This window comes from Balaenoptera physalus, assembly GCF_965194825.1.
Source record: "Balaenoptera physalus genome assembly, chromosome: 1".
NCBI lineage: Eukaryota > Metazoa > Chordata > Mammalia > Artiodactyla > Balaenopteridae > Balaenoptera > Balaenoptera physalus.
Genome location: NC_138882.1, coordinates 6,751,211 through 6,764,564, shown reverse-complemented (window position 1 = coordinate 6,764,564; position 13,354 = coordinate 6,751,211). Strand labels below are relative to the sequence as shown.

Below are 13,354 nucleotides of genomic sequence, written 5' to 3'. Positions count from 1 at the left end.
GAAAATATAAGAAAGTACCAAAACAAAAGTCACAGAGCTGAAGAATACAATAACTGAACTGAAAAAATGCAATAAAGGGGTTCAATACAAGACTAGATCAAGCAGAAGAAAAAAACAACAAACTCAAAGACAGGATAATGGAATTCATTCAGTAAGAGCAGCAAAAAGAAAAAAAATGACAAAGAGTGAAGCCAGCTTAAGGGATTTATAAGACTCCATCAAACAGACTAATATACACATGATAGGGATGACAAAAAAGGAAGAGAGAGAGAAAAGGGGCAGAAAGTTTATGCAAAGAAATAATGGCTGAAATTTTTCCTAACCTAGGGAAGGAAACAGACCTCTAGGTCCAGGAAGACAAGAGAGTTACAAATAAGACAAACCCAGAGAGAGACACATTACAATTAAAGTGTCAAAAGTTAAAGAGAGAATATTAAAAGCAGCAAGAGGAAAACAACTTTTTATGTACAAGGGAACCTCCATAAGACTACCAGCTTATTTTTAAGAAGAAGCTTTGCAGACCAGAAGAGAGTGGCATGATAGACTCAAATTGCTGAAAAGAAAAATCTTCCAACCAAGAATACTCTACTTGGCAAGGTTATGATTCAGAATCCAAGGGGAGATAAAGAATTTTCCAGACAAGCAAAAGCTAAAGGATTTTATCATCCCTAAACCACCCTTAAAAGAAATGTTAAAGGGACTTCTTTAAGCTGAAAAGAAAAGGCACTAACTAGTAACAAGAAAACATAAGAAAGTAAAAATCTCACTGGTAAAGGTAAATACACAGTAAAACTAGAGGACTGACCATTTACTAAGCTATTATTAAGGTTAAAAGAAAAAAGTAGTAAAATTAACTATAACTACATTAGTTATGACATACATCAAATTTTAAAAATAAAAATATGCTATCAAAAACATAAAACGTGGATGGCAGTGGTAAAAATGTAGAGTTTTTAGAATATGTTCAAACCTAACTTGCTCTCAATTTAAAAGAGACTGCTATGTACATAGGCTGTTATATGTGAACATCATGTTAATCACAAAGCAAAAACCTTCAGTAGGTACACAAAAATAATAAAGAAGGAATCTAAACATAACACTAAAGAAAGTCATCAAAGCACAAGGGAAAGGAGCAAGAGAAGAAGAAAGGAACAAAGACAAACTACAAAAATAGCCAGAAAATAAGTAATAAAATGGTAATAAGTACATACCTATCAATAATTACTTTAAATGTAAATAGAATAACTTCTCTAATCAAAATACATACAGTGGTTGAATGTATTAAAAAAAAAAATTCATCTATATGTTGCCTCAAGAGACTTACTTCAGATGTAAGGACACATACAGACAAAGTAAAGGAGTGGAAAAAGATATTCCATGAAAATTAAAATAAAAAGGAAGCTGGTGTAGCTATATTTATATCAAACAAAATAGACTTTAAAACAAAGACTGTAGTAAAAGACAAAGAAGGTTATTAGATAATGATAAAAAGGTCAATCCAGCAGGATGATATAACATTTGTAAATATATATATATACCCAACTTAGGAGCACCTAAATATATAAAGCAAATATCAAGAGACCTAAAGGGAGAAACTGACTGCAACACCATACTTACATCAATGGATTGACCATTCAGAGAGAAAATAAAGAAACATTAGCCTTAAATGACACATTAGATCAGATGGATTTAATAGACACATACAGGACATTCCATCCAAATTCAGCAGAATATACATGTTCAAGTGCTCATGAACATTCTCCAAGATAGGACACATGTTAGATCACAAAACAGATCAGAAGACTGAAACTATACCAAGTATCTTTTCTGACCACATGGTAGGAAACTAAAAATCAATTTTAGGAAGAAAATTGGATAAATCACAAATACATCAAGATAAAAAGACATGCTACTAAACAACCAATGGGTCAAAAAAGAAATCAAAGAGGAAATAAAAAATTATTGTGAGACAAAAATGACAACACAGCATTCCAAAACCTATGGAATGCAGCAAAAGCTGTTTTAAGAGGGAAGTTCATACAGATACAGGGCTACCTCAAGGAACAAGAAAAAATCCAAATAAACAATCTAACTTTACACCTAAAAGAACCAGAAAAAGAAGAACAAATGAAGGGAAACGTTAGTAAAAAGAGGGAAATAATAAAGATCAGAGTAGAAATAAATGAAATAAAGACTTAGAAAACATTAAGAAAGGTGAATAAAACCAAGAGCTGGTGCTTTGAAAAGATAAACAAAATTGACAAACCTTTCACTGGACTTACCAAGAAAAAAAGGGAGCAGGCTCAAATAAATAAAACCTAAAATAAGAGCGGTATTACAAATGATACCACAGAAACACAAAAGATTGTAAGAGATTATTATGAACAATTATGTGCCAAACTGGACAACTTAGAAGAAATGAATAAATTTTTTGAAATATGCAATCTTCCAAGACTGAATCATACAGAAATAAAAAATCTGTAATAGACTGACTACTAGTAAGGAGATCTCATTAGTAATTAAAAAATTCCTAACAAACAAAAGTCTACCACCAGCTGGCTATACTGATGAATTCTTCCAAATATTCAAAGAAGGTTTGAAACCTAGCTGGCTAAAATTCTTCCAAAAATTGAAGAGGAGGGAATGTTTCCAAACTCAATTTTAGAGGCCTGAAACCCTGATAATGAAACCAGACAAGAAAACCATACAAAAAGAAAATTACAGGCCAATATCCCTGATAAATATTGATGCAAAAACCCTCAACAAAATATTAGAAAACCAAATTTGACAATACATTAAAAAGGATCATACATCATGATCAAGTGGGATTTATTCCAGAGATTCAGAGTGGATCAACATCTCATTAACATTAACCACATTAGGAGAGACCTTCAAGATGGCGGAAGGTAAGACGTGGAGATCACCTTCCTCCCCACAAATACATCAGAAATATATCTACATGTGGAACTGCTCCTACAGAATACATACTGAACGCTGGCAGAAGACCTCAGACCTCCCAAAATGCAGGAAACTCCTCACGTACCTGGGTAGGGCATAAGAAAAAAAAAAAACAGAGACAAAAGAATAGGGACAGGACCTGCACTTCTGGGAGGGAGCTGTGAAGGAGGAAAAGTTTCCACACACTAGAAGCCCCTTCACTGGAGGAGACAAGGGGTGGCAGGGGGGAAGCTTTGGAGCCATGGAGGAGAGCACAGCAACAGGGGTGCAAAGGGCAGGGCAGAGAGATTCCCGCACAGAGGATCGGTGCCAGCCAGCACTCACCAGACTGAGAGGCTTGTCTGCTCACTCGCTGGGGCAGGTGGGGACTGGGAGCTGAGGCTCCAGCTTCGGAGGTCAGGTCCCGGGGAGAGAACTGGGGTCAGCTGAGTGAACACAGCCTGAAGGGGGCTAGTGTGCCACAGCTAGCTGGGAGGGAGTCCGGGAAAAAGTCCGGAACTGCCTAAGAGGCAAGAGACCATTGTTCCAGGGTGCACAAGGAGAGAAGATTCAGAGCACTGCCTAAAGGAGTTCCAGAGACAGTCGCAAGCTGCGGCTATCAGCTCAGACACCAGAGATGGGCATGAAATGCTAAGGCTGCTGCTGCCACCACCAAAAAACCTGTGTGCAAGCACAGGTCACTATCCACACCTCCCCTCCCGGGAGCCTGTGCAGCCCGCCACTGCCAGGATCCCGTGATCCAGGGACAAATTCTCCCAGAGAACACACGGTGTGCCTCAGGCTGGTGCAACATCACGTCAGCCTCTGTCGCCGCAGGCTTGCCCCACATTCTGTACCCCTACCTCCCACCGGCCTGAGTGAGCCAAAGCCCCCTAATCAGCCACTCCTTTAACCCCCTCCTGCCTGGGTGAAGAACAGACACGAGAGGGGGACCTACATGCAGAGGAGGCGCCAAATCCAAAGCTGAACCGCAGGAGCTGTGCAAATAAAGAAGAGAAAGGGAAATTTCTCCGTGCAGCCTCAGGAGCAGTGAATTAAATCTCCACAATCAACTTGATGTACCCTGCATCTCTGGAATACCTGAATAGACAACAAAACATTCCAAAAATGAGATGGTGGAATTTGGGAGCAACTGTAGACTTGGGGTTTGCTTTCTGCATCTAATTTCTTTCTGGTTTTATGTTTATCTTAGTATAGTATTTAGAGTTTATTATCATTGGTAGATTTCTTTATTGATTTGGTTGTTCTCTACCTTTTTTTGTTTATATATATATTATTTTTTTTTCCTTTTTCTCTTTTTGTGAGGGCGTATGTGTATGCTTCTTTGTGTGATTGTGCCTGTATAGCTTTGTTTTACCATTTATTCTAGGGTTCTGTCTGTTTTTTTGTTTGTTGGTTGGTTTTAGTATAGTTTTTAGCGCTTCTTATCATTGGTGGATTTGTTTTTTGGTTTGGTTGCTCTCTTCTTTTTTCTTTCTTTTTTTTTTCCTTTTTCAATACTTTTTAATTTTTAATTTTTAATAATTTTTTTAATTTTTTATTTTAATAACTTTATTTTATTATTTTATCTTTTACTTTCTTTATTTTTTTCTCACTTTTCTTCTGAGGCATGTGGCTGACAGGGTCTTGGTGCTCCGGCCAGGTGTCAGGCCTGTGCCTCTAAGGTGGGAGAGCCGAGTTCAGGACATTGGTCCACCAGAGACCTCCACATAATATCAAACGGCAAAAGCTCTCCCACAGATCTCCATCCCAATACTAAAACCAAGAAACACTCAACCACCAGCAACCTACAGTGTTGGACACCCTATGCCAAACAATTAGCAGGAAAGGAACACAACCCCACCCATTAGCAGAGAGGCTGCATAAAATCATAATAAGGTCACAGACACCCCAAAACACTCCACCGGAAGTGGTCCTGCCCACCAGAAAGACAAAATCCATCCTCATCCACCAGAACACAGGCACCAGTACCCTCCACCAGGAAGCCTACACAACCCACTGAACCAACCTTAGCCACTGAGGACACACACCAAAAACAAGGGGAACTACAAACCTGCAACCTGCGAAAAGGAGACCCCAAACACAATAAGTTAAGCAAAATGAGAAGAAAGAGAAACACACAGCAGAAAAAGGAGCAAGGTAAAAACCAACCAGACCAAACAAATGAAGAGGAAATAGGCAGTCTACCTGAAAAAGAATTCAGAGTAATGATAGTAAAGATGATCCAAAGTCTTGGAAATAGAATGGAGAAAATACAAGAAACGTTTAACAAGGACCTAGAAGAACTAAAGAGCAAACAATGATGAACAACACAATAAATGAAATTAAAAATTCTCTAGAAGAAATCAACAGTGGAATAACCACAGCAGAAGAATGGATAAGTAACCTGGAAGATAAAATAGTGGAAATAACTACTGCAGAGCAGAATAAAGAAAAAAGAATGAAAAGAATTGAGGACAGTCTCAGAGACCTCTGGGACAACATTAAATGCACCAACATTCGAATTAGAGAGGTCACAGAAGAAGAGAAAAAGACAGGGACTGAGAAAATATTTGAAGAGATTATAGTTGAAAACTTCTCTAATATGGGAAAGGAAATAGTCAATCAAGTCCATGAAGCACAGAGTCCCATACAGGATAAATCCAAGGAGAAACACGCCAAGACACATATTAATCAAACTATCAAATATTAAACACAAAGAAAACATATTAAAAGCAGCAAGGGGAAAACAAGAAAAAACATACAAGGGAATCCCCATAAGGTTAACAGCTGATCTTTCAGCAGAAACTCTGCAAACCAGAAGGGAGTGGCCAGACATATTTAAAGTGATGAAAGGGAAAAACTTTACAGACAAGAAAAAGCTAAGAGAATTCAGCACCACCAAACCAGCTCTACAACAAATGCTAAAGGAACTTCCCTAGGCAGGAAACACAAGAGAAGGAAAAGACCTACAAAAAAAACCCCCAAAACAATTAAGAAAATGGTAATAGGCACATATATATTTATAAATGCCTTAAATGTAAATGGATTAAATGCTCCAACCAAAAGACACAGACTGGCTGAATGGACACAAAAAGAAGACCCATATATATGCTATCTACAGGAGACTCACTTCAGACCTAGGGACACATATAGACTGAAAGTGAGGAGATGGAAAATGATATTCAATGCAAATGGAAATTTTAAAAAAGCTGGAGTAGCAATTGTCATATCAGACAAAATAGACTTTAAAATAAAGGCTATTGCAAGAGACAAAGAAGGACACTACACAATGATCAAGGGATCAATCCAAGAAGAAGATATAACAATTGTAAATATTTATGCACCCAACACAGCAGCACCTCAATACATAAGGAAAATGCTAACAGCCATAAAAGGGGAAATCGACAGTCACACAATCATAGTAGTGGACTTTAACACCCCACGTTCAACAATGGACAGATCATCCAAAATGAAAATAAATAAGGAAACACAAGCTTTAAATGATACATTAAACAAGATGGACTTAATTGACATTTATAGGACATTCCATCCAAAAACAACAGAATACACTTTCTTCTCAAGTGCTCATGGAACATTCTCCAGGATAGATCATACCTTGGGTCACAAATCAAGCCTTGGTAAATTTAAGAAAATTGAAATCGCATCAGGTATCTTTTCTGACCACAACGCTATGAGACTAGATATCAATTACAGGAAAAAATCTGTAAACAATACAAACACATAGAGGTTAAACAATACACTATTAAATAACCAAGTGATCACGAAAGAAATCAAAGAGGAAATCAGAAAATACCTGGAAACAAATGACAATGAAAACACGATGACCCAAAACCTATGGGATGCAGCAAAAGCAGTTCTAAGAGAGAATTTTATAGCAGTACAATCCTACCTCAAGAAACAAGAAACATCTCACATAAAAAACCTAACCTTACACCTAAAGCAATTAGATAAAGGAGAACAATAAAACCCCAAAGTTAGCGAAAGGAAAGAAATTCCAAAGATCAGATCAGAAATAAGTGAAAAAGAAATGAAGGAAACGATAGCAAAGATCAATAAAACTAAAAGCTGGTTCTTTGAGAAGATAAACAAAATTGATAAACCATTAGCCAGACTTATCAAGAAAAAAAGGGAGAAGACTCAAATCCACAGAATTAGAGATGAAAAAGTAGAAGTAACAACTGACCCTGCAGAAATACAAAGGCTCATGAGCGATTAATACAAGCAGCTACATGCCAATAAAATGGACAGCCTGGAAGAAATGGAAAAATTCTTAGAAAAGTACAACCTTCCAAGACTGAACCAGGAAGAAATAGAAAATATAAACAGACCAATCACAAGCACTGAATTTGAAACTGTAATTAAAAATCTTCCAACAAACAAAAGCCCAGGACCAGATGGATTTACAGGCAATTTCTATCAAATATTTAGAGAATAGCTAATACCTATCCTTCTCAAACTCTTCCAAAATATAGCAGAGGAGGAACACTCCGAAATTAATTCTACGAGGCCACCATCACCCTGATACCAAAACCAGACAAAGAGGTCACAAAGAAAGAAAACTACACGGTGATATCACTGATGAACATAGATGCAAAAATCCTCAACAAAATACTAGCAAACAGAATCCAACAGCACATTAAAAGGATCATACACCATGATCAAGTGGGGTTTATCCCAGAAATGCAAGGATTCTTCAATATATGCAAATCAATCAATGTGATAAACCATAGTAGCAAACTGAAGGAGAAAAACCATAAGATCATCTCAATAGATGCAGAAAAAGCAGAGGGAGATCAGCTCGGTGCTTTGTATCCACCTAGAGGGGTGGGATAGGGAGGGTGGGAGGGAGATGCAAGTTGAGGGGATTTGGGGATATATGTATACGTATAGCTGATTCACTTTGTTATATAGCAGAAACTAACACACCATTGTCAAGCAATTATACTCCAATAATGATGTTAAAAAAAAACATTAACCACATTAACAAAATAGATGAAAATTATATAATCATCTCAATAGATGCAAAAAAGGCATTGTTTAATTTTGATTCAACATCCACTTATGATTAAAAACTCTCAGCTAAGTAGGTATAGAGGGAATGTACCTCAACATCATAAAAGTCATATACACCAACCTACAGCTAACAACATACTCAGTGATGAAAAGTTGAAAGCTTTCCCTCTAAGACCAGGAACAAGACAAGGATGCCCACTCTTGCCTCTTTTATAAACATAGCATTGGAAGTCCTAGGCACAGCAATTAGGCAAGGTAAAGAAACAAAGTCATCCAAATTGGAAAGAAAGAAGTAAAACTGGAATTATTTGCAGATGACATTAGACTACATATAGCAAACCCTAAAAACTCCACAAAAAAAATATTAGCACTAATAAATGAATTCAGCAAAGTTGCAGGATACAAAATCAATGTACAGTCAACCCTCCTTATCCATGGGTTTTACATCTGTTGATTCAATCAACCATGGATCAAAAGTATTTGAAAAAAATTCCAGAAATTTCCAAAAATCAAAACTTGAATTTGTCACATGCTGGCAACTATTTACACAGCATTTATACTATATTCAGTATAAGCAATTTAGAGATGATATAAAGTATATGGGAGGATGTTCATGGGTTATACGCAAATACTATGCCATTTCCTATAAAGGACTTGAGCATCCATGGATTTTGGTATCTGTGCAGGGGTCCTGGCACCAACTCCCTTTGGATACCTAGAATGACTGTACAGAAATCTGTGCATTTCTATGAATTATAATGAAATATCAAAAAGAGAAATTAAGAAAACAACCCCATTTACAACTGCATCAGAAAGAATAAAATACCTAGAAGTAAATTTAGCCAAGGAGGTGAAAGACCTGTACACTGTACACTGAAATCTGTAAGACATTGATAAAAGATATTGAATAAGACACAAAGAAATGGAAAGCTATTCTGTACTCATGGATTGGAAGAATTAATATTGTTAAAATGTCCATACTACCCAAAGTGATCTACAGATTCAATTCACTCTCTATCAAAATTCCAATGACATTTTTCACAGTACTAAAACAACCAATTTACAAATTTCTATGGAACTACAAAAGACTCTAAATAGCCGAGCATCTTGAGAAAGAAGAACAAACCTGGAGAAATCATGCTCCTTGATTTCAAACTATACTACGAAGCTATAGTAACCAAAATAGCATGGTATTGGCATAAAACAGATACATAGATCAATGAAAGAGAATATAAAGCCCAGAAATAAATGCACATATATATGGTCAATTAATTAATGACAAAGGAGCCATGAATATACAATGGGTAAAAGACAATCTCTTCAATAAATTGTGTTGGGAAAACAGGACACACATAAAAAATGAAAGTAGACCACTGTCTTACACAATACATAAAAATTAATCCAAAATGGACTAAAGACTTGAATGTAAGACCTGAAACCTTAAGACTCCTAGCAGAAAACATAGGTGGTAAGTCCCTTGATCTAGGTTTTGGTGATGATTTTTTGAATCTGACACCAAAAGCAAAGGCAACAAAAGCAAAAATAAACAAGTGGGACTATTTCAAACTAAAAAACTTCTGCATAGGAAAGGATACCATCAATAAAATGAAAAGGCAACCTAAAATGGGAAAAATATTTGCAAATCATATATCTGATAAGGAGTTAATACCCTTAATATTAAAGAACTCATTCAACTCAACAGCAAAAAAAAAAAAAAAAAAAAATTGGAATAAAAATGGTCATAGGATCCAGATAGACATTTTTCCAAAGAAGACATACAGATGTCCAACTGGTACATGAAAGTGTTCTCAACATTACTAATTATTAGGAAAATGCAAATCAAAATCACAATGAGATATCACCTCCCACCTGTTAGAATGACCATTATTAAAAAGAAAAGAAATAAAAAATGTTGACGAGGCTTCAGAGAAAAGGAAATCCTCTTACACTATTGGTGAGAATGTAAGTTGGTGCAACCACTATGGAAAACAGTATGGTGGTTCCTCAAAAAATTAAAAATAAAACTACCATATAATCCAGCTATTCTACGTCTGGGTATTTATCCCCTAAAAATCCCCCAAAACTCTAATTCAAAAAGATATACACACACCCCTATGTTCATTGCAGTAGTGTTTACAATAGCTAAGATATGGAAACAACCTAAGTGTTTATTGATGGATATATGAATAAAGAAGATGTGGTATGTATGTATATATACACACCCACAATAAAATGTGTTATTCAGCCATAAAAAGAAGGAAATCTTGACATTTGTGACAACATGGTTGGACCTAGAGGGCATTATGCTAAGTAAAATAAGTCAGACAGCGAAAGACAAATACCATATGATTTCACTTATATGTAGAACATAAAAAAACAAAACATGCTAACAAAACAAAACTCATAGATTGTTGGTTATCAGAGGACAAGGAAGAGAATGGGGTAAAATGGGTAAAGGGGATGGATTGTATGGTGACGTATGGTAACTAGACTTATGGTGGTGATCACTTTGTCATGTATACAAAGATCAAATTATTATGTTGTACACCTGAAACTAATATAATGTTATTTTTACCAGTTTTACCTCAAAACTTATAATACAATTTAAACTAATAAAAAGAATATTGTAGAAAATCAGACAAAGATACCTTACCATTCATTTCCTTGTGAAGGGTTTTCTAGTAGCACTCGGATTATGTACAAAAAGCAGCTTAATAATTTGAGAGAAAAATTGAACAGACGTATTCTTAGACCTTTAAACAAACAACAAAAATTGCATTTTCATTTGAACTCAGTCCACAAAAGACTAAAAAGAATTGTCAAAAATATCAGCTTTAAGTACAGCACTTAAATTGTGTTTAGAATCTACAATACCATAATTGCTTACCCACTCTGAAGTTCTAGGTGGCTAAATATTGAAACAAAAAATGAGAATGACAGAACGTATGAACCGCAAGTGACAGTGAATATTATACACTAAGAGTAAATCTACATTTGAGCATTCAGAAGCCACAAAAATCATGTCCAATCAAGATTGGTTCAAGTATGCTTAGAAGTTTAAGCACTTTATAGATCCATGAATTTTGGAATAAATTTTAACTAGCCAGAAAATCTAGCTGCTTACAAATTCACAGGATAAGTTATACATCTTGTATCTTCTGAGCACCTGGTAGGTTTGATTGTAGAGAAATTATAATCATGTATATAATTATATATTATACATTTAATTAATAATTATATAATTATAGAGAAATCCTAATAGCATATGCTGGGAAATACACAAGCACACACACACACACACACACACACACACACACACACTCATTTTTGAGACTTGACCAACTTTTTACTTTAGGTTTAAATACCAATGAAATCTTAAAAAAATTTTTTGTGGGAATTAAGACTGCCATGTATGTATCTTTGAAACTGTGTCGTTCAGTTATGCGGCCTATAATACTTGATGATGAAGAAGAGTAATTAATATTAAGCAAAATGTGCTTAAAGTCTGATTAATAGAAGCATTACCTTTCCTGCAATTATCAGGTGGTAACTGATTCACAGATTGTGGATAAAATTTTGAGGTCTTCCTATAATTAATTCTCAATAAAATCTGGAAATGAAATGTCATTTTGTTTTTACTCTGCTATAAGTGAGTGTACCTGAGGTAACATTTCTTAACAGTAAAAGGTTAATGCTTATTAATTGTGTAATTTTTCCTGGGTTTTCCTACTAAAATGCTAGGTACTTATGGGTTAGCTTCTTTATAAAGTCTTCTAAACTGTTAATGAAATTGCCCTGGTTTTATAGAACTGATCTCCTCAAATGACAGCTTAGTCAAAGCTGGCTGTTGTTAAAGTATTCAAATAATACATCTATTCCTTCTGGCCTGGAGAAAGAAAATTTTTAGTAAAATATTTTAAATTTTTAAAATAAAGGAAACCTTCTATGCAAATGATGTGGCCTCTCCAGGTAACATCTATTGGTGGGACCACCTTGGGAATTCAAAACAACTGGATTAGAAAAGCATTAGTTATTATTAGCCTAATCCTAAAACTAACCAGCCATTAAGATTCTCTAACCTGTGTGCCTTACAGATTGAAATATTCCCTGCAGTCAGTATTTGGGTAACTGCTCACAACTCAAGTTTCTCTCTACGAACTCTATAGAAGCACAACTTACTTTAAACCACCCCAGGAGGATTCAGAGGTCAAAATTCAAAGAGAGCAAAGTCTACACCAATCTAATGTAGACCTCTCCAATGCTTCTTGACATCTTAAGCAATAATCACATGAAAAAAACTGCATATTGGTTCATTATTTATGGCTTTTTCAAAGTACGTGGTGCTAGGGGAAGGCAAGTATGACTGGCACTTCAACCCTGAACAGGCTTAGAGGTCAGTGATTATGCTAATTTCATGCCTCCTTGAAGTTCCAATGTTTCCCAAGTTTCTTCGACGATAAGGATCACTGGGATGTTATATGCTGAGCTTAGCTCTATACGTCCTGATTTTAAATCTCCCAGGGGAGGATGCTAGTAATCTGTACCTTTCAGATCACCTACATGTTTCCTGTTATTAGGTGTGATGGGGAAACTCTTCCCTACTAAATCACTAAACCAGAAAATTATTCCCCATTATGGTCACTTGGAATCACCAGAGTCTTCTCAAAACAAGTTTTGGTATCCCTCACAGTTAAAATATGGGGAACCCTCACTTAAATGATTTTCCTCAATGTTCCTAGCAATCCAAATGGTCCACTCAGAAGTCTACTTACTGATGTGGGATTTCGAGAAGTAAAATAGTCAAGAAACCTTGACTTGACACCACCAGATGTAACATCTATTGTTTTCTGAACTTTAATGCCTGGCAGACAAGACTATCAATTTTACTTCTCTCTATAAAAGATATTTTGCAAAAGGATTGCAAAGCTGGAATTTTTTAAGGTAAACATATATACAAATACATAGACAGGGGAATAAAATGAAAGACTTACTTGATCTCTGGTTTTTGATAAAAAATAACTTTAGTCTCTCTTTAAATGTGTTTTCATTCATATAAAATTCAACTTGCACCCTGCAAACAAAAAATAAAAACATAATTAATCTAAAGACTAATATATAAGAAAATAAAAATAAATTATTTGATGTGATACATTGTATACTTTGAGTGAATCCCCACCACAGAAAAGGAGAATTGAGTAAAATGTTGTTTTTTTATTTTTTGAGAGAAGCAGTTACTTTCCAATTTTAAAGATATAGTCAGTTCAAATATCATATGTAGTTGACTTGATTATTTGTATCAGTGGATATGATGAGTGGTATGGGTGATTCCAAACAGCAATAATGCAAAAGTCTTTCATATGTGTTTTTGGAGTAATTTTTC

At 35.5% G+C, this 13,354-nt stretch overlaps 1 protein-coding gene across 5 annotated transcripts in view; it reads right to left on the bottom strand.

Moving 5' to 3' along the window:
• KCNT2 (potassium sodium-activated channel subfamily T member 2) overlaps window positions 1-13,354 on the bottom strand; it is a 373,164-nt gene that overhangs the window by 250,462 nt on the left and 109,348 nt on the right. For all 5 annotated transcript variants that reach the window (XM_082425465.1, XM_082425468.1, XM_082425469.1 and 2 more), the window contains 2 exons: window positions 12,966-13,045; window positions 10,628-10,727 (listed from right to left, as the gene is read on the bottom strand). In XM_082425465.1, the coding sequence (XP_082281591.1) occupies window positions 10,628-10,727; window positions 12,966-13,045 (180 nt within the window). The remainder of the gene's footprint in view (window positions 1-10,627; window positions 10,728-12,965; window positions 13,046-13,354) is intronic.